General features: G+C 35.5%; 1 protein-coding gene across 2 annotated transcripts in view; it reads left to right on the forward strand.

Moving 5' to 3' along the window:
• Window positions 1-21,236, forward strand: part of LOC142345565 (hepatocyte growth factor-regulated tyrosine kinase substrate-like) — a 99,828-nt gene extending 78,592 nt beyond the window's left edge. For both annotated transcript variants that reach the window (XM_075397663.1, XM_075397662.1), the window contains exons 2-8: window positions 2,211-2,294; window positions 2,612-2,738; window positions 7,010-7,209; window positions 12,932-13,078; window positions 18,286-18,521; window positions 19,235-19,402; window positions 19,745-21,236. In XM_075397663.1, the coding sequence (XP_075253778.1) occupies window positions 2,266-2,294; window positions 2,612-2,738; window positions 7,010-7,209; window positions 12,932-13,078; window positions 18,286-18,521; window positions 19,235-19,402; window positions 19,745-21,075 (2,238 nt within the window). In that variant the 5' untranslated portion in view covers window positions 2,211-2,265 and the 3' untranslated portion in view covers window positions 21,076-21,236. The remainder of the gene's footprint in view (window positions 1-2,210; window positions 2,295-2,611; window positions 2,739-7,009; window positions 7,210-12,931; window positions 13,079-18,285; window positions 18,522-19,234; window positions 19,403-19,744) is intronic.
• The last annotated feature ends 1,248 nt before the right edge of the window (window positions 21,237-22,484 follow it).

Here is a 22,484-nt window from a genome sequence, read left to right on the forward strand (position 1 = left end):
AAACAAAGTGTTTAAAACAAGTTTCGCACTGGTCAATTCACTGAATTTTTCATTCGCTAGTTTTTAGCGCAAATTGAGTTAAAGTGATTTGTAGTTGGTTCGGAAATCAACTTTGAGCCGTCAACTTTTTTTGCCTCATAAGATGGGTTCTCGGGGCAACTTTTTGTGATAAATAATTTCGATATCGGAGTACTTTTTTTTAAAGCTTATAGGCCCAGAAATATGATAACCGTCAAAAAACTTTTTTAATTGGTCTCAAACAAAGTTTGAGGCAATTATTGTAAACGTGCGTCTTTTTTATTGCAAACTTTTGCTGAACGTTTTCACATTTTCTCTAGTATGTTCTTGAACTTTTTGGCTGACGTCTTCACGCTTGTTCTTCATTTTTGAATGATCCAAGTTGCTCTCGTTCTAAAAAAGTTTGTTGCTGAGAGAGAATAGAAAACAATGGCGTTGTAGGGAAGCGGTAAGGTGTTATTCTGCCAATATGCAGCTCCGGCTTCGAACTTCCAGGGGAAGATTTTTTTGCACTTATAAATTTAAGCTACGCCTCCTTTCAACTAAATTGCCACCGTCGTTCGTTCATCTGACAATCCACCAGAGCAATTCATCTGACGTTATTCGATTTATGTTTGAAAGTAGAAAGTTAGCCAATTTTCTGCTTTCTCTCGTTGAGTTTGAAAATTTTTCCATCTTTGTTAAATCTGCTCGTCATGGTGAACAGAAAAGAAACAGTGAGAAAATTTTTTTCCTTTCCAATGGATATTTCAAAATTGTCTTTATCTTCTAGAGTTTTCATCGATCTCTCTTTATATCAAAATTGCGACATCTACAGCCACCGTTTCAGTGAATAAATTTTTTGGGTTGTTTGAAATTAAATAAATTAAATTTGGGTTGTTTGAGTAATAAATTTCCTCTCATGCGCGCATTTTTATCACCTTTTTAAACGTGGATTTAAATAAAAAATATAGTAGAGCATGGAGAAATGATGCAAACGCATTAAATTAATTTTTTGCACTGGTCAATTCACTGAGTTATTTATTCGTTAGTTTTAGAGATAAATTTTCTTCTGGGCATTTTTTGAACGGTTTCTTAGGTTTTTACCTTGAAGCAACTTATTTGTGTTCATATACTTGATTCAATTACGTTTGTCACCGTCAGGAATGCTTCCTTAGGTTTATTTGATCTTGTATAAGTGTAATACATTAGACTCTGGTGCAGTCATTAAAAATATCTGGCTTTAATTTAGAAGCAGGCAGTAGTTCGAGATGTTAGCAGGAGTCACGTAACCTCGCTTGACATGAAACCAGCACGTTTTGAAATGCCGGCACTGGTACAGTTCTGAAATCTGGCTTAAGTTTAATTCTGCTACTGTTAATGGGAAAATCTCACATTTTAGAATCTGGCAAATTCATTCTTACTGTTCATGTGCGTGTTTCAACAGATGAACTGATTTATGCTTGGTAATTGACTGCAGTAAAAATAAACGAAGTTCATCACTCTTTGAAATCTTTTAAGCAGGCGATAATATCTTTCCTTTGGTTTGTTTCTTTAAAACTATAAAGAGCCTACAGCGAGGCTACTTTTTACCCCCAGTCGATGCATACAAAATCAGCCATAATTTTAGTTACCTCATTTGGTAAAGATATGTGGGGTTTAATGAAGCGGGATGAAAAAAAGTTGAACCATGCAAGATTCTGGCTCTATGGTGTTACTACTAAGCCAACGCGGCACTGTGTAATAAAAGTCAGGAAATTAATTTAGAGTTTTTTTGTTCCCTAAAGTAATTTTTAAATTGTTGAATGTCCTGTAGAGTTCGAGCTAAGTGTACTTGTTAAATATTTCAAGATTGATAATTTTTCCAGAACGAGAATTTTTTTCGATGGTTACTATGACTAATTGATTTGGGTAACTCGATGAATATTGCTGTGAGTTTTCCGGTTAATTTCTAACAAATTGGCTCAATTACTTGTTTATTTTCACCACAGGTTGCGCTTTACATCAAAGAGCTTTTCATGAAAATAATGCTGCATTTTAACAACGGTTGAACAATTCACCAATTTATATAATTGAGATGACGTTTTGTTTTTATACAGTCATTGTTACACTAACGAATAACGAGTGGATCAAATGGCTGATATTGTAACAATTATGTCATGACCTAAATATAGACGTTACATTTTATTTATACCTTTCATTGTTGTGTTTTCAGATTCGATATTGAGTTCAAACTGACAAATTCAATCGAAGCAGAATTAACAAACGATGCCCTTCAGCACGGGAAATTTTGACAAGTGCGTTAATTCGAAATTGTGAAATTATTGAAGAGAATTCCACCCCCCCCCCCCCCCCCCCCACTACCACCCCCACCACCACAACCACCACCCTCAAGCGTAACGCATAACTTTGTGTCCAAGTAACAGTTCTAGGCAGTTCAGTTTTAAACAGTTCTATTTTGTGTATAAATGAGCATGGAAAATGGATCATGCACATGCTAATAAGTAAAATTTTGTTCACGGGGAGGTGGAAGGAAAGAAATCAACTTATAAAAAATCAAGATATATAAAAAATATTTCCTCAAATGAGCTGTAAGTTAATGATGGCCTTTCAGGTTACTGGACAAGGCGACGAGCAGCAACCTTCTGGAACCGGATTGGGATGCGACATTGCAGCTGTGTGATGCCGTGAGGGCAGGAGAGGTCACACCCAAGTATGCTGCCAATGCTGTCTCAAGAAAGGCATGTTTCAATCTCATCGTTGTTTTCTACACACAGATGAAGATGCATTACATCTTTACTTCTATCAACAAATTTGAGTTTTTTTGATCTCCCTTGTGAACGGTCTGACCCCTGATCCCTCCAAGCCATCTTGCTCATGCAATTTGAGTCCTTATTTATGTGGTTCAAATGCGTATTTTGTCTATAAGTGTTATTTTTCAATTTGATTTTTTCTTCACTTTCCATACTGACCCCTTGCAGTCACGAATTGAAACAAAAATGGTCACATTCGTTTTTGCTCATTATTACGGCTTAAAACCTTGTCTTTGTTAGTTTAAAGTAACTTCCTAAACCGGTCATGCAAAGGAATAAATTCCCGAAGATCGGCTCGCCCTGAAGCCCAACATAGATACAAGAAAAGGAGTCTAGGTAGTTTGCGTGCGTTGACACATATTCCGATCCCGCTCATCCATTAAACTTCGAAATCAATGGAGAAGTTTTTCAGCGTTTGAGTAGTATAATTTATGGGCATTTGAAACTGACACGCTCTTCAACTTCAAGTAGAACTTTGAGAACTCAACTTTGAAATATTGTGTCCAACAAATTCTGATTATCCTGATCAGCAAAGAATTTTCAAGGTTTTTCAGAATAATAGGCATGTAGAAACGGGTGGAAACTAGTGCCTTTAATTGTTCGAAAAATTCAATACTACTCAGAGAATCTTTGAAAAATTTAAAAAGAAGACAAATGGCAAAAGACTAAATTTTCATGGCCGTCATATTGCTCAAACTTTTTTTTCTACAACTGAATTTTGTAAACTCTAACTGAAATAAGAACAAAAGTTGAGTGAGAACTCAGGAAACAGATAAAGTTGGATTTGAAAAATTCATCAATTGTATCATAGATAGTGTGCTCAAATTTGAGAATTGACAATACTTTTGAAAAATATCTTTGAAAGTGTCTTTTTGTCTGCAACTAGAATGCCCCGAAAAAGTCTCAAAAATGCTAAATTGAAGACATCAATCAGAGGCATCGGAGTAAGCCAAAGAAAATATTTAAATTTCTGTTGATCGGTTTTTAGTCGTGGTCTTTTCTATAAAAAACAAAATGAAAAATTTGTCTTCTTAGAAGCAGAAAATTCTAACATGAGATATATGCAAGTAAATATGTAATGTTTCCCTAATTGCATGGTACAGATGCTCGCTCATTGCGTACAAATTTTGGTAAAATACTACCAGCTCGCTAATAAAATCTAGTTGAGCAGATATCATACTCGGTAAAGAATTAAATTCCTGAAACTGACGGATGATTTGGGATAGACAGTAGCAAAACCACGCACATAAATAATCTTTGTTAAAAGCAAACAATGATAATTGCTTCTGTATCAAAAATTGAGACCTAACTTAATTATTACGAAATGATCTTCTGTCAGTTTTTTTAAGGAACTAAAATCTTTCAAGTCTTTGCTGAATCCAAGGGCCCTCTTTCAAGGAAACTCAATTAAGTAATTAGCTTGCTTCTGGCGCAAAATTTGCAGTTCCTGATCATCAGAACACCAAAAGATGACAACGATAACTCGCAAAAGCGAAAAATTGATGCTTTCTCATGTCTATAACAATTGATTTTTACTGATCATCAGAACACCGAAAGATTACAACGATAACTCGCAAAAGCGAAAAATTGATGCTTTTTCATGTCTTTAACAATTGATTTTGAAGACCATCACATCGAGGCGTTACAGTGCAGAAGCGTTGAGTAGCTTTGAATGGTAGTATTTTGTGTTATATTTGCTAAAAAAAACTGTGTATGGAAGAAAATTGATTAACCTTAAAAACTTCTTTGATATTTTTGATTTTTTTTACGAGTAATGTTGTTTTCAAGTGAAGACAACAATGGAAACAAAATTTGTTGGTTTGATTTCATTTTTACTTAAAATGCAATTAAGTTAATAAGGTTTTGATAGGAAAAGAGAAAACAAAGTTTTGAAAAAAAATGTTTTTCTGTTCTAACTATAAAAAATTATAAGATCGATTGACGAATTGAAACCAAAATGTTCAAACTTACTACTGATCAGTAGATTTGGCATTGTTTACTACGTGGATTCCACAATTGCTGTTTATCATAGAATATGAATAGAATGAAAAAAGAGGTTTTTGAACATTTAAACCCCATGATACTCTGATTTAATTTTTTTTATTTGCTTTAAAGCCAGATTTGTTTTGTTGGAACCAATAACGTGCCCAAAAATTATTTTTTGGATTAAAAATTGTTCTTTTTTCTACAGCTGCAATTGAAATTTTAAATTTTTGTTAAAAAGGAATAAAATCATATTTGTAAACAGTATATCAAAATTAACCTAACCTCAGTTTGCTCACATTATAATTTCTCACATAATTTTCTAGTGGTACCAAAACATCTGAGACAATTGATTTTTTGACTTGAGATCCTTTTTATCTACAATTTAAAGTTTAGTTTCAAATAGTATTGGTACAATTTTAAAAATTAATTTGATACCTAGCGACCAAAAATTATTCAAATCTCTCCTGGTCGAGGAAATATCTCGCAGATTTGTTAAATTGCTGGTTTAGCATCTTCCCGTTTTCAACCAATGTACTGAAAAACAATATTAATCCAGAAAACAGCGTTATTTGTTGATATAGGGTTAATTTACTGGAAATATTGCAAGTGATTACTGAAATATGGCAAGTTGATTGATCGAAGTTAGCAAAAAAATCGACAAAACTGCAATCGACCATTTGATAAATCTCAAATGCCTCAAAAATTTCATAGTTTATGAAAGTTTCAGAAGTTGTAAGCCCAATTTTTACCCAAAGTTTCAGAAGTTGTAAGCCCAATTTTTACCCAATGAAAAAGTACAAAATCAGCAAAAAAACTTAATTTTACTACAAATTTTGGATAAAGAAAAGCTCGCCTTAGATTTTTCCTTAAATAAAATATGGCATAAATTTTTTTTATAAAATTTGGCAATACTAACTCAAGATTAATCTGTTGGATACTTAGATTACAAATAAATAGCTATCGTTTTTTTACTATCTAGTCAGTTTAAAGTTTACGATAAAAATTCTAGCGAGCAAATGGGCAACCATTTTATTCTCCTTTCTTATACCTCAAGCGCTCTTCTCTAGCTAATTTTACGTCGAACGAGTTTCTTGTCAAGCTTATCTTATGCACGACCTAAATCTGGTTACTCTCTCTCTCTCTCTCTCTCTCTCTCTCAACATTCAAATGCAAGGGCTATCTGATTAACTGCCCTCGTAGAGAAGCAATTAATGTAAACGTGTCTTTTTTATGCAAAATTTTCGCTTGACCGTTTTGACTTTTCGAATGACTTTTACGCCCTTGACTTTTTGCGTTTTGTGTGATCTAAAATTCTCTCTCAATAAAAATTTGAAGCAGCTGAACTCAACTGGCGGCAATTTAATACTAAGGGTCAAATGAAAAGTGCGCCCAAACTGGTGCTATTTTCACTTTAAATCTTAATAGTGGTATATGTTAACCTCTAATGTGGTTATTTGAAGCCCACTATTGAACTTCTTAGTCCCATTTAGTCCCTCTCCCCCTGCTCGACTGAAGCAGGCTGCAATTGATTAGAGCTCCCACTAGTTGTTCGAGAGCAATTTTTCCGACGTTTAGTTGGTTATGTTTTAGCTCCCAATTGTGTTGTATCTGGTTACATTGACTCAAGGTTTTCCAAATATGTCAATCAGAGGGCCGTAATAAAGTTTTAACCGTATCCAGTTTATGAAAATTAAAAACAACAAAGTATTAAGAATTAATGAACTTGAACTGGCGAATCATTCAAAAATGGACAAAACAATAATCTTTACTGGAGAAAATTGGTGGGCTGGGAGTCCGGGTGTCAACGCATTAAGCCCTCTTAGAGCGTTTTAGCTCATTAGTCTCCAAGTATGCGATTCAAAGAAACCGTCTGCTGATGGTGTGAAGGGCTGTTCTTAAAGTTTGACCCTCCATCTCACCCACTGAAATTAAGCCAAAATTAGCATCCCTAAACCGTAGCTAGTTACTGATGAAGCCAAGCGCTCACCAGTCGTTTGTTAAGCAGTTCGGCCGACATTGGTCGGATTTTTTAAGTAAATTCTCTTCGAGAGGGTTGTTGTTTCCAAAATGCGTAAACGCGTTGTTAACTTAAGAGAAAAATCAACTTGTCAATAATAATATATATATTATATTCCTCATTTTCTTCAAAAATGTTGGAACAATTAATGCATGTATGAAGTAATGTTTCATAAATAAATGTTTATTGGTTTCAGGTTATGGACAAGAACTCGAACGTATGTCTGTTCGCTCTGTCTGTTGCAGAGTCATGCATGAAGAATTGTGGTGCTAAGTTCCATGAGGAATTACTGACTCCGTTATTCCTGGAGAATTTGCACGCTCTGGCTGTGAAGTCTGAGCTGCCTATTAGAAGCAAAATTTGCGCCCTAATACAAGCGTGGGAGCGGGCATTCAGGTTTGTTTAGTGTATTGATTTCTTGCAACGACAAAAATTAGAAAACGACGTTTTTCTATGAAAATTTGTTCATTAGGGGTTGAATTGGCAAATTTAACAGGCGAATAACTTTATTGTGATCATTAAGGCTGTTCCGTTGATGAGAGTAATTATTTTAGTGTGGCAATTTCTTCTGTTTTCTGTGATTAATAGCAGCGAAGCGATAGCGGCTATTATTGGCGTCATCGTGGTGTTTTTTACAATTCAAAAAATTTGAATTGTATTGGGGCGCTGTCTTTTTTTTCCTGATTTTTGAAGTCAAATGGGAGTAGTGATTTTGGTCACGCCGAAACAGGAAGTGGAGCGAAAAAGCGAGTGGTTTTTGCGGCGTGAAATTTTTTCGCTCTAATTTTAAAGTACAGTGAGAAAACGGTTTGAACAAAAATTTGCTTCCTCGCTAGTGGTTTTTTGTTCACATGCGGCAATTTCACTTTGACTTATTACTGTTTTTTTTCGATTTTTTGGATCGGATTTTATTGTAAATGGTTTTCCCAATCCAATTATAGTTCATTCGAGGCCTACTCTTTTGTTTGAACCAAATTTCCATTTATCGGAAGTGTTTTTTTGTTCACATGCGGCATTTTGACATTGATTTTTGTTTTTTTTTTTAAATTTTTTTGATCTGATTTTTCTTAGAAATGGTTTTCCCAATCCACTCATAGTATGTTCTAGTTCTAGTTTATTGTTTGTGGTCGTTGAAAATTCTTTGAATTGTACTTCAGGACTTGTCCTGCTATGTTTTTTAATTCGTCGTCTCCATCGATGATCCTTACGACCTGACTTCTTGGAATTGACTTTTTCATTGAATTCAGTGATTTATACTGCATTGCAGTTAAAATTTGTGTGCGTGACGTCATTTCTGCTTTTAGGTCAATTGCGTGACTTACCTCACTAAAAAATGACTTCTGAACTCACTTATGGAACTTTAAGTCTTATTAACATTTACTAGTTAAAGATCAATAGTGTGCATCTAAGTAGTGCCAAACTTATATGCCCTAATTCTTGAGTTTTAGTCTTGAGTTTTTGATTTTTAATATCAATTTTGAGAAAGCTCTTTTAGGGCTTTTTCCTTATAGACTTTCAGTTCATAGCTATATGTTTATGACTTAAACAAAATTGTTTTAAAACATATTAGTGAATTTTTGGGGTTTGCTCTTTAGTCGTTGCTTATTGTGTTGTCTTATCAATTAGTCTCATTAGAGCCAGATCTCATTGCTTTATAATGAATCATAAATGAACATATTTAAGGATTCAATTTTTTAGCCAGTGGTTTTTATGAGTTTTGTCAATTAATCTCATTAATGGTACGTCTCGCCGCATGATAATGAGGCACAAATAATTAATAATAACTGATTATGGTTTGACAACATACCAGTGTTTTTCGTGTGTTTGACACTCTGTTTCCAATAAATGGTGAGTTTTGGAATTCTGTCCGATGTTTTTTGACATTTTTGAATTTTGTTTTCATTTTGTGTGCTTTTGTCCTTTTCCACCTAATATATTAATTAAAAAGATGCTTTTGGACTCAATCTGAAATTGAATGCTATGCTGTGGTTGAAGATTTTGTTACGTAGCTTTTTTTGAGGACACTAATTTTCAAAAAGATTTTGACGTTTGCCAAATTTGTCTTTGCGCTTTTAGTTTCTTGCATTGGCTGTGGAAAGGTTGTTATGGTGTACGTTTTCTAAAAATGCAGTCAAAGTTATATAAAGTGTTGTTATTGTCTGTAATTTCAAGAACACTAGTCATTGGAAACATAATTATTTCAAAACTGTTTTGTTTAATGATTCACCTTAAGTCATGTGCTTCTTTGACTGACCAAGATTGATGTTGCTGTGAAAATGTGATGATCAGTAATTAGTTAATTCAATGTTTTGGAATTTAATTCAGCATTGGACCTGCTTTGTTTTTTTTTCATTTCGTCAAGAGTTTTGTTTTAATCATATGACGTCACAATCACTTCAAATCTGCTATTCATTCGTTGAATTCGTACTGAATTGTGTGGGTCACGTCATTTTTTTACTCATAGTGGAGCGATTTCTCCGTTCATTTTCTTGATCGAGTTTTTGGTCACACGCGGCTTAATCACTCTCAAAAATGACTTTCCTCACTATCAAAAATGACCTTTACCAGAATTCAAGGAGATAAGGCTAACTGAGTGTAGGTTGCTTCAGTTAAAGTTGATTTGAGGGCAGCTTGTAGAGGCTTGGCTAGTACAGGCTAGTATAGGGCAGCTAGTAGTAGATTCTTAATCAAAGTGTATCATCTCGCCAATTAATTAAAATGGAGACATTTCTCTCTCGCGGTCTATTTTTGGTGTCTTTATTGTTGTCCTGAATATTGTTGAAATGGAATTTCTATCTTAAGATATCTTAAGAAAGTTAAGAAAACTTAAGAAATTATAGCAAAGTACTAACCTTAGGTTATTTCTCAAAAGTTTTGAATTAAATTATAATGAAAGAATAATGGTTAAGTAAGTTAGAACTGTTTAAGCTGTTTATTGAACAAATATTGATTTTGATTAGTAATGACAGTTCTGACTTTGTCTAAACTGAGCGGATTTAGAACCTTTAATGAAATTTGAAATTTCTCAGCTCAAATTAGAGGTTACTTACCAAATTGGGGGTAAACTAAATTCAACTATGTGATTTTTTGGGACTTTTTTGCATAAGATTAGTTTATAAAAAGAAATTGGCCTTGATTATATCTCTATTATTTACTTTTGCGGAGTATATATACCGCTTGATTTTTGTTGATTTCCACAGCTTCTTTTCAATTTAATTTTGTATGTGAAGTCTCTCAGAGTTCGTAGTTAGATTTTGGCTTCTTTTTGATATAATTTTCTCAGAAGGTTTAAGTACTGGGAGTTAGCTGGTGTAATCTAAGTTTTTCTAAGTATAGGATTGTGCCCGTTTTTCTTTATAAGTTAGTTAGGGCAGAAGGTCTTTAAGAGAATTAAAGTCGCCTAGAAGGCTAACTTAGAGAAAAACATTACTTAGGAAGTTTTTTCAAAACTTGTTGGAAGTTAGAGGCTAAGGCCCCCGAACCACCTTAGCTGAATTTTATTTTCTACATTGGCGACAGAGTTGGGATCAGTCTTTTAGTGAGGGATTAGTGAAAGGGAGAGATGTTAAGATTATTGTTGGTTTTTGTAACGAATAAATGAATGGTTTTTCGCATATAGTCTTGTTTCGTTTTCTTATACTCTTTTCCTGTGCTTTTCAGCGATGAGTTAACGTGTTTAAGAATTGATCTAAAAGTTGTCATCATAGCAAAAGCATAGATTCCCTGTTTATATCAGTCATCGACTTATATAATTGGTTAGCCGCCCCGAAAAACGATAGATGTCCGGGCACGGTTATCCAAAGGGCGAATCTTTGACCGCTTATGTTGAACATTTTTTATAGTAGTTTTTATCGAACCAGTCTCTTGATTCTAATTTATCTTGCTAATTGACGATCTTCGTATTTCTCAACAGTAATAGTGTTCCCTTTGTTTCAATTTTTCTAAGTTCTTAGGATTATTCGATAGAGTTGGTGTAAACTTAGAGATCGAATAGAGAATTAGAAAAGAGCCTAGTTAAATTCTCAAAAATATACATTTATCGGTACCAGCTTTGGTTTAGTCAGGAATAAGGTCTGTAGTAAGTTTGCAGTCTTTATTTGTATGTAAAATGTCTTGCAGTTAGAGTTTGTCCTTAGTTTAGAAAACAGCATAGCTACTCCACAAAATATAGATGGTTTTACAGAGATCGCTCCACTAATAGGCAATAATTATAAAGTAACTAGGAGATTCTTAAAAAAGATATATCGCAGATTTGGTACTTTGTTGCGCAAAATTTAGTTTTTTTTCAGTTCTGCAGTAAAGCAAGTTCGAATCTACTTGTACGTTGATACTGTTAGATTTTTTCAAGGAGAGTTAGTATCTTTCTTGCACGTTGACAACATTCAAAGCAAATTTGTAGTGGATGATACGCTGCTAACTATGTTTGCTTCCCAACACGTGCATTGCTGTTTCCAGCGAAAAACATGACACAAATTGGCGATGTCACTCAACGCAAGGCAGGACAGGCGCTCACCATGGATCTACTTCACTATGCTAACCAACATCGTCAGAGAATCATCCTAAACCAAGAACCAGAACAACAGACACTCAAAACCGAAAGGGGGTTCAACGCACTTTTTGGCACAATTGGAGAGTTCCCAAATGCGGGCTGTAACCCAATGAGTTGAATACTTCAGTAGAATTACAATGTACAAAGCAACAATGTGGTGCTGAGGAGAGTCTAAGACTTTGTTTGGGCAATGCGTTGAAACATTTGGAGTTCTGTAGATTGTTGACCATTGGAAATAATACAGACACACGGAGAGAAACTACCGAGACAACTGTTTTCCGAATGATTCTAACTAAAGTGCAGTGTATAATTTTTCGTGTTTTCTTTTGCTTTATACTTTTGTAACTATTCGAAGTCTGAGAGGGTGGTGTAGAAATGGAATTTCTATCTTAAGATATCTTAAGAAAGTTAAGAAAACTTAAGAAATTATAGCAAAGTACTAACCTTAGGTTATTTCTCAAATGTTTTGAATTAAATTATAATGAAAGAACAATGACTAAGTAAGTTAAAACTGTTTAAGCGGTTTATTGAACAAATATTGATCTTGATTATATATGACAGTTCTGACTTCGTCTAAAATGAGCGGATTTAGAACCTTTAATGAGACTTAAAATTTCTCAGCTCAAATTAGAGGTTACTTACCAAATTTGGGGTAAACTTAATTCAACCATGTGATTTTTTTGGGACTTTGTCGCATAAGATTAGTTTATAAAAATAAATCGGACTTGATTATGTCTCTATTATTTACTTTGGCGGAGGATATATACCGCTTGATTTTTGTAGATTTTCAGAACTTCTTTTCAATTTAATTTTGTATGTGAAGTCTGTCCTTTCTGTTGGTAAGACAGAGAGTTTGTAGTTAGATTTCGGCTTGTTTTCGATATTATTTTCTCAGTAGGCCTTAGTACTAGGAGTTAGCTGGTGTAATCTAACTTTTTCTAAGTACAGGATTTCGCCCGTTTTTTCTTTATAAGTTAGTTAGGGCAGAAGGTCTTTCAGAGAATTAAAGTCGCCTAGAAGGCTAACTTAGAGAAAAACAATACTTAGGAGATTTTTTCAAAACTTCTAGAAGTTAGAGGCTAAGGCCCCCGAACCACCTTAGCTGAATTTTAATTTCTACAAATATTAGGCGACGTGAAAGTTAGCCGGACGTAAAAAAAGGACCATTAGATGAATTAATTGCTGAGATAATTGATGCAAGCAAACAGGTGGCACGCGTGATTATCTAAGTGGCTTACACATGAAACCAGCGCATTTGGCCATGCATCGCGGGCCACGGCCATGCCTCAGCGGCCCATGGGACTTGATGGGAATCTATCACAACTGAACAAAATATCACGACCGATCATGTAATTCGCGCAATAAAATTTGTGCGTTCTCAAATCTGATTGGTTAATGTCTCCTTTTCTGCTAATATTCCTTTCAGCTAATTTAAAGTTTCCTTTAGGCTAATATTCAAGGCACGGAAAAGATCAAACGGAACAAATTGGGTATTATTGCATTGTTTAGTTTTTCGTGTAAACGTAAATATCCAATGGAGGCTATCAACTTTTTCCACTGTCGCTTCAGGAACAACACGAAGTTCTCGTTTGTGAAGACTTGTTTCGATACAATGAAGAGAGAAGACTTCACTTTTGCAGAGAGTATGAATGAGAGTGACTACATGTTTGTGAGTGACTGTGCTCCCGAGTGGAAAGAAGACAAACAGTGCTACAGGTTACTCACTTAAATGACCAAATGTTATAGTTAAATATTTAGTCATTCAAAATCCTGCTTCTGGAAAAAATACTTTCCATTTAAAGTTTATTCAAACTCCAAACCGTTAGTTTTTTTCTGGGATTTTTATAAGGTCCAAGGAATGGTTAAATGTAAGGTAAAACTTAGGATAGAAGTTGATAGCTTACATAGAATGTAAGATATCTTACAGAATGACTAACATCTAACAGAAGATGAGAAAAGACATCGTCGGATTTCAACAATATATAAAAGTATATAGCAAGGACGGATTGAGAGACTGGCAAATACCATAAAATTCTCCCTCCTTCCTCCCCCCCCCCCCCCCCCCCCTCATACCCTTCTGCGCATTTAGGTTGACCCTGCTTGAAAGTAACGCCATGCTATCAATCTTTCTTTGTTACTAAAAGAAATATTATCAATTGAAGTTACACAGATCTAAATTAGGCATAAGATATGATACGCTTAAACTTAAGACGTCGATGAAGTCTTGATTAACAGTTAAGAAGGAATAGTAATTGCAATAAGAGGTTTTGGTTTAAACCCATTTCTAGTCCATTTTCGCAGTGTTTGCAAATACTTAGACTCAATAATATGATTAATAGCCGCACAGCGATAGCTGGGGCTATTATTGGCCTTCTCTTGGTTTTTTTACGACTCGAAGAGGAGTATTGGTTTTCTCGGTTTTTTTTTACAGTAGATTTGTTCACGCGGCATTTTGACCTAAAAGCGAAAGTGAGAAAAGCTGTCTTGATGAACAGATTTTCACTAAGCGAGAGAAGTTTTTTGATCATGCGCTGCGTTTAGTGAATGACTTTTTGACTTTGAAAATTAGTTTTTGACTGAATTGCACATATAGATAACCGTTTTTAGCCGTTTTTTTGTCTAAGTGGCCCAATTTTTTTGCTTTTAATTTGGTTCCTTGTAGAACTAAATTTTATTCGGTACTATATTGAAATGTCAACCTCGGAAATTGATGCCACAGTGTTTTGCAGAGCCTGAAAATGCGTTTCAAGTTGAACATTGGCACATAATTCTTGATTTTTTAGTTAATTTTTGGCTTTTTTCTTTTAATTTCTGCTTTTTTGGATCTTTTAACCGTCTTTTTATCAAAAATCAGATATTATGGCAATTTCGCTTTGATAACTCCTATACTCAACGCCTCTTTGTACCTCGATGTAATTTTGTTCCATAAAATTGTACATATGCTAATCCGATTTTGGTAGTTTTTTTCCGATTTTCGTCAGTTTTTCGTTTGTATTTTGGTTGTAATTGCTAGAAATAGTTTTTGGTGTAACATGAGGGACTTTAATTTTGTTTCAATAAAAATTCAATCATTTTTTGGGCTTAAGTTTTTAGAAAACAGTTAAAACTTTTTCATAAATGCAGTCTTAACTTAAAAGTTCTTTGACCAATTTTGTTGCAAAATGTTTCAATGTTTCTTATTTATGAATTCTGCTTTTTCCTATTTTTTGGTCTCTTCAGGAGGATAGATCTTTGTATCGGATGACTAGTTTTCTTTTCTCTGTCTTGAATGCTGAACAATGAAATGTATTCGTTCTTGAATTTTTTTCAAAATCAAGAGTCTTTTTGTTACGGTGTTCCTTACATTGTGCCCATATTCTTCTCATTCTAGTGAGTATCATTCTAGTTTTGTCCTGGCAGCTAAATTTATTTTCGATATATTGATTTTTTCAGTTGTAAAAAATGAACGATTTCAGCTTTTTCTTAGATTTTCGTCATTTCTTTGGTGTGCAATTGATTTCATTCAACAAAAGGCAGTACTGAGAGTTTGGTAGCAAGCTTCTTCCAAAGTTTACCTTTATAACTATTTACTGCAGCTTTCTTCCAGCCTTGGTGTTAATTTAAACGTTTTTTTGTTTTGGATATTCTGCTGCTTATGTCTTTTCTATGATCAATTTTGTTTTTGATTTAGTTTGAAATCATGTTGCCCAGCTTATGTACAAAAAGGAACAGTATTTGTGTGTTGTTTATTGTTTTAATCGCAGTGATTAGAAGTGTAATTGTAGGTGATTTCTGATTCTTAAATTTGAGCTTTCTTTTTTGAAAAGATTTAACTTAGTTTCGAAGATTATTATCTGCCGTTTGCTTTCGCGATCTTTTTCGGATTAGAACCATGAATTATTTGAGGGCTATTGATAACCTTGCCAGCTTTTTCAGACTATCAGGTTTTTGAACATCTTAGTTATTTTGGATTTTTTAACGTTACCAAACGTTTTCCATAATATAAAATTTTGCTGCATTTTGTTTCTCTTGTTGACAGTGGTTTAAGTTTCACCAATTTTTAGAGCAGACCTGGAAAGGTAGTGAGTTAATGGTTTAATACAAAAGGTAGTGGCTTGCGCTGCAATTAAGGTTTTGTTAGCGAAGTTTTGACGCTTCGAGTTGCTTCCGGAATTCTCCGGCTATGTTTTTTTTTATTTCGTCATGATTTTTGTTACGACCATATGACGTCACAGCCACTTTTTGTTCATTCGTTCATGCAATTTCAACTGAATTGCATGTGTGACGTCATTTTTCGCCCTTAGTGGAGCGAGTTTTTTGTTCATGCGCGTGATTAAATTTTCGGTCACACTTGGCTTACCTCACTCTCAAAAATGACTTCCTCACTTTGAAATTGACTTTTATTTACTTTAATTCAAAGAGATAAGGTCAAATGGGTGTGTGTCACTCTAAATGAAGGTAATTTGAGATCAGCTAATAGAGGCAGCAATAACTTATACAGATTTTTAATCAAAATATAACAGATCAGCCTTCAATGAAATGACGAGTTTTTTTGGTCTGTCTTTTTTACTGTTTTTTTGTACTGCCGATCTACGAATCTATTGCGGCTATTTTCTGGCAATCTGCCAGCTATGTTTTATATTACGTGCTATTTGTAAGCGCAGATTTATGCGTTTGTGTTATCTTGATGTGAATTTAAGTTTTTGGGCGCTCTCGTCTAATTAGAAATTTCTCAAACAATGAACTTCTGATGAGTCTGCACTTTTCTCGCTTTTTCCATAAATTGTTTTGAAAATTGTCTTTAGTTTGATTAGAGCATCCTTTTTTGAATAGACCACGCAGATTTCTACATCTGAGTTGCTGTACTGACATTAACTTGCGACAAATTAATTTTTTGACAGAATGAGGAATCAAAATAATAGTGAGTTTTAATCTCGTTCCGTGATTAGGGGAATGAAAACAAATTGTGGTTATACTTTCCTTAGAAAGCCTCATTTACAGGCGAGAATTTAGTGCTATTTTAAAATTGGATTTAAAACGTGTTTGCAAATATTGCTTGTTGCTTGCAACGTGATTAATAGCCGCCTCAGCTTCTCAGCCGGCTATTATAGCGCTCCCAATTTTTAAACAATTCAAAGAATTTGAATTGTATTGGGGCGCTGTCTTTTTTTAAGATCTGTTCATACATTTTCATGATTTTGAAGTCAAATTGGAGTAGTGAAAGCGAAATTAGAGTGAGAAAACGGTTCGAACCAAAATTTGCTTCCTCGCTAGTGGTGTTTTGTTCACATGCGGCAATTTCACTTTGATCTTTCTCTTTTTTTTTCGATTTTTTGGTTGGGATTTTTTTGTAAATGGTTTTTCCAATCCAATAATAGTTCATTTTAGGCCTACTCTTGTTTGAACCAAGTTTCCATTTCTCGCTAGTGGTTTTTTGTTCAAATGCAGCATTTCGACATTGATTTTTTGATTTTTTTAAATCTTTTGTATCTGAGTTTTTTAGAAATGGTTTTCACAATTCACTCATTGTCCCTTATGGTGCTAGTTTTTTGCTAAGTCAATGAGAGCTCTTTGAATTGTTCGTCATGACTTGTCCTGCAATTTTTTTTTGTCGAATACAATTTTTTTTCGCTTTACCTCAGTTCACAGCTTGCTCAGCATTTTGCGTGAAATCTTTTGGATTTCTCTAGGCTAGTTTCACTTTTCTCTTATTCTGCTAAAAGTGTTTTTAGACAGCAGTTGCTCAGCAAATCAATGCAAAATGGATAGAGTCATTATCAAAAAACGAAATCAGAGATAGAAACTGGTTAAACCAATAAAGCCCAATTTTAGATGCCCATTACTCGAACTTTGTCCATAGTTAACACTCTAATGCTTATTGGCATTGATACTAGCCCATGTGTCGTCTCGCTACGAAACAGGGGTATGTTCAGCTACAACACGACATCAAAATAGTTCGCACTTTAAAAATGTCTACAGAAATCAATTTTTTCATTAGTTTTTTCTCTTTCAATCTCAATCTTGGTTATGGGAATAAACGACGGCTGTTTTCCGGCATTCATTTTTCCTGGTGTTTTTGAAGTTGTTTGAAAAAATTTTTTTCTCGTTGAGCTCCAAGTTTCAGTTAAGAATCGTTAATTGGTTTTGAAAAAGTACATTTAGATCTGTTATTGTTTTCTAATAGATAAGTAAGTTGATGTGTTAAAGTTTTTACTGTACCGTATATTTGATAACAGTAACTGAATTTCTCCAAAGTATTGCTTCTGGTCCTATTTTCTAACTACATTGAAATTTTTTGTCAAACTTGAGAGGGGTTGGGACTCGCACAAGCTATATTTTTTTATAAAAAAAGGTTTAGAAATGTCATCCATTATATACAACTAATTGGATAACCACAACTGTCCTCAACAAGAATTTGATATGTATTTTTAACAATAAAAAATTTAGTGTTTTGAAGAAAAATTGGTTTTGTTTGCCTGTATCTATCGGTGGATTGTTCCAATCTTACTTTGCCTAACCTCCAACACCGTGGAAAAGTTTGGCAGACCTCATTTTGTCAGTTTTCAATTATATTTATGTATTTTACGACTAAGTTTACCACACACAAATTAGGCTGAATTTTTTGAAGTCAAATTGTAAATAAAAGATTTTGACCGACTTTAGTCGATTTTACTCATCCTATTTTCTACATCGCTTAGAAGGAAGCCAATTAAAATTTGTAAGTAGCTTGATAATTTTTTTTTCGTAAAAATAAGTCATTTGACAGTCAGGAAATTGATTAATACATGAGAATAACTCTGAGAATTGACGTATGCCAATCACTTCCAATGCCAAATACAATGCTCATCAAGGCGTGAAATTTGTCCTTTGACCTGGAACGCAAGATTTGGATCGCGAATGTGTCTGACGGCAGGCTGTATAAACACGCGTTCTTTATACTTCAGGTGTCGTACGGAATTCACGACATTTGTGCGACAACACCACTGTCGCCATTGTGGTCAGTCATTCTGTGCTAAATGCTCTTCAAAAGTGAAAGCGATTCCAAAGTTCGGCATTGAGAAAGAAGTTCGTGTTTGTGATTCTTGCTTTGATATTCTGTCAGGCAAACAATCTAACAACGCATCCAGTGCTGGTTCTACTGTCAACTCGACAAACAACATGGACGCTCCATCTGCAAATGGTAACAACCTTCTTTGTCTCTGAGACATTTCATATATCTGAACTAAAAAGAGCGTCTGACACTGTTGCATTATCCGTTCTGCTATCCTCAATTTTATTGTTTCGAAAATTTTTAGTGGAAGCTGTTGTTACGTATAGCCAGATTTTCAAACCTGCTAGACAGCCAACAAAAGGCATTAATATGTTCATTTGGGCTTTTGCTTAGCAATATTTTGAACGGAAAACGGGAAGTGGAGATAGATCTAAACCAGGTAAAATTTATGTAATTTGAAGTATATTCCATATTCTGCTTTTAGTAGTTACTCTTATTTTTTTTAAAAATGACATTAAGTGAATTATCCTTATTTGCGTGATCAAAAATCGTTCTTCAGTTTTGTGCTGCAGTTTTTAAATAAAGATTTTTGTCGAATCAAAATTTGTCTTGGGGGTAATTACTCTTGTCTTGGGGAGTAATCTTGTCTTGGGAAAAATTACTCTTAATAGTGTCGTAATCATGACTGAAATATCAAGACCGCTTTCTGGCTTTTGTGCCTCTTTAGTGTAGCGTACGTGTGGCTCTGTTATCAATGCAAAATTTTAGCTTAAAACGTATTGAGCAAGTTCAGTCGACGCTTAAATTGATTTTTGAAGTTCGACGTTTCAAACTTGCTCACTTGTATGTGTGTTTGCTCAGATGTGGTGTCTATCAGATCTATTAGGGTCTTTTTGTTCTAGATGACGATGAACTGATGGCTGCGTACCTGAAGAGCTCCCTAGCTAAGGAGGCTCAGACTCCAGCGCCTGTCTCACGAGAGGAGAAACTGAAGGAAGAGGAAGAACTGCAGCTCGCATTGGCCATTTCTCAGAGCGAGGCTGAAGCCACCACCTCCAAATCAGCCTCCAGTTAGCCTCACTATTTTGAGATCATTTTTGGGCATATTGTAACCTTGACTATGCGATTTTAATTGCGCACTGTGCTGTTACACGTGGTTACGGGTTATATTGCCACTCAGCTTAGAAGTGGTTCGATAATCACAGGGCTCATGAGGGGAATGTCCCCGTTTCAATTAGAGTAGTTGGATCTTTTGAGTTTGCGCCCCCACCCCATAAGTTGCATAAGGTACTGGGGGGGGGGGGGGGGGTACAAACTGAAAAGATCCGAGTAGTTTATGACTGAAATCAAGTGCAAGTGTACAGGTGATCAATTAGTCTTATCAGATGCGTTATGAAATATTCTTCATCTAGGTGGAAAGAAGTCACGAGATTCGTCCCCAAAAGTACGCAATTATGACTCAAGTGGAAAAGCGGCAGAGGAACCAAAAAGTGACGAACTGGCAAAGTACATGGACAGGTCCTATTGGGAAAAGAAGCGCCAAGAACAACAACAGCAAAATGTTCCTGAGAACGATTATTCGAAAACAGTAAATGTGAACGCTCCGTCTAGAAACGATGCCATGCCGAGAATGGAGTCAATGGGGTCTGTGACATCCAATCAAATGCCATATATGAATGGTACCGCCAATGCAGAAGAATCGAACGAAACCTGCAACTTGATCCAGCATAAGTTGGACATGTTTCTAAACAGAATGAGGTCAAATATGACCAGAGGTCGAAATATCAGTCAAGATTCTGCAGTTCAGTCCGCGTTTCAGGAATTGTCCAGTTTGCAACCTGTGCTGGCGAAGCTAATTGCAACTAACGAAATGAAACGGAACCACTTTGAAAGTCAGCAGGACCAGCTTTCCTTGCTGAAAGATACTCGCGAGACTTTAGATTCAATGCGTGATGACCATCAGGAAAAATTGAGACAAGAAAGGTTGGAAAAGGAGCGACAAATGCAATTGCAAAGACAGCAAAAAATGGAAGCGTTAAGAGGTCTGAAGCAGCAGTTTTTGCTGCATAGAATGCAACAACTCGAAACTGAAAGACAGAATCAACAGGCTAGTATGGCTGATTTGCAAATGCAACAACAGCATTATCATTATCACCAGGCACCCCCAATGATGCCTGGACCCCTGCCTCATCAGTATGGAAGCATCCCGCAACAAACGTCCCCTTATGGCTCCTTGAACCCACCAGCAGTCCAAATGCATCAAGGACAAGCACATCCGGCTGTTCCTCCTAACATGATGCCCTATCAAGGTCAGCAGCAAATGCCTGCCGCTTATAACATGCAGCAAATGGGAGCAGCGTTGCCACCAGCGAGCGCGGGATCGATTCCCACTCAGGTACCAAATCCTGCGGTGCAAGGCCAACCTGGTCCTTACATGATGCCAGGCACTGGAAACGTTCCTCAAGTACAGCCGCAGCCTGGACAGTACTCATCAATCCCGAACCAGACGATGCAAGGTGGAATTCCGGGAGCCCTGCCTAATCAGCAACATTACATGCAACAGTACCAGTCTATGACAGCAGCTCCCGTTGGCTCTATTCAAAATCCACAGTTTATGCAAGGGGGGATGCAGCAGCAACAGCCACAACAAATGCAGCCAGAGTCTGCAGGTGTACAGCCGGCGCCCCCTCAAAGTGTCCCCCAAAATGTTGCAACTGAATCACCTTTGATTGATTTTGGCTGACTCCTTTTCTTGTATTTGAAACGTTTCTGAGATCTGATAAGCTTGAATGTTTCAGCGTTCACGTACTTAACAAAGTATTTAATAGTGTACATTATAATCGATATTTATTGAATGGAATTGATTTAAATACAAAAAGTTGTACGAGTAAATTTTTATGTTCACTTCTATTTAATCGTTGAAATTCAATAGCTACGAAGATATCCGTTTTGCACGTTTCATTGGAGGCAAAACATTCACTTTACCCATAGTGTCAGTAGTATGACTTCAATTAACTTCTGATGGTATAAACAGTGTTGATAAAATGGCAGAATTATGATAAAAATCATAATTTAGGTGGAAAGAGCTACAAAATTAGAAGCAACATTTGAACAGAAAGTCATGCTATACAAAAACTAATTTTACACCTCAGGTGCCATGTGAAAGGTAAGTCATAATCATATTTATTGTTTCTCATTGCCATTAGTAGATTCTGTGCCGCGGTTTTTGATTTGCAACCATCCTTGAAAATATTCATGTTGACATTAAGTAAATCCGCGGCGTCATTTATAATACGTCCAACCCTGAAGAAAAGCAAAAACGAATTCTCTAAGATCTGTTTGTTTGAAAATTATGATATGTTCGTCTTCTCAGTGAAAATGATTCTACCTCACTAACGAACAATGACATCCAAACCAAGGCCTTTTCTCTAACAGTTTACAGTTTAACAATTTACTTGACAATTGATGTTTGAATTCAAATTATAACGTGGGATCGCCTAAGGATGCACAGTTGAACTGCCCTTTGTGGTCAAACTCGACGACGGGAAAATTAGGTGTCCTGTCCGAGGCAAATCATCTTGTTGGAGTGGAGGAAATCACTTTTAATCAGTTGAGAACTTCTCAATTTTTCAAGTTATTCATACGTCGAGGTGCGCAGTGACGTTTCGAAGTGTCTGCTGTTGGTTTGGCCGCTTTAGTCGGCATCAGCTCTCCATTTGAAATATATTCAGACTCCATTTAATTGCTGTAAAATGAAGTTTATAGCAATTTTATTAGTCCTATTGTCTTTTTTACTACTCGAATTTTGGTATAACACTCGAAGAGGACTATTGGTATTACACCGGTTTTTAGCTGAAGCAAGATTGTTCATGACTTGAATTTTTGCTTTTCTTTTGTAAAAATTACTTGGTTTTGAAGTTTGTCGTCAGTAGACAGCAGATTAGTTTGTACTGTATAGTAATCAGCAACCGCTGATAATATTCAAGGTGAAAAGGCAATTTTTAAAAAATATCCCATTCAAGTGCCTCCCACCTATCTAAACTATAGATCAACCACCAGCCAATCAAAACCACTGCCAACCCCCTCCCCCAACAACCTACGTACCTATCTACCACCCTTCCCTGTACCTAATCTACCAAGCACCGTATACCA

Source organism: Convolutriloba macropyga, chromosome 9 (assembly GCF_964194025.1).
Source record: "Convolutriloba macropyga chromosome 9, txConMacr16.3, whole genome shotgun sequence".
NCBI classification, from domain to species: Eukaryota; Metazoa; Xenacoelomorpha; order Acoela; family Convolutidae; genus Convolutriloba; species Convolutriloba macropyga.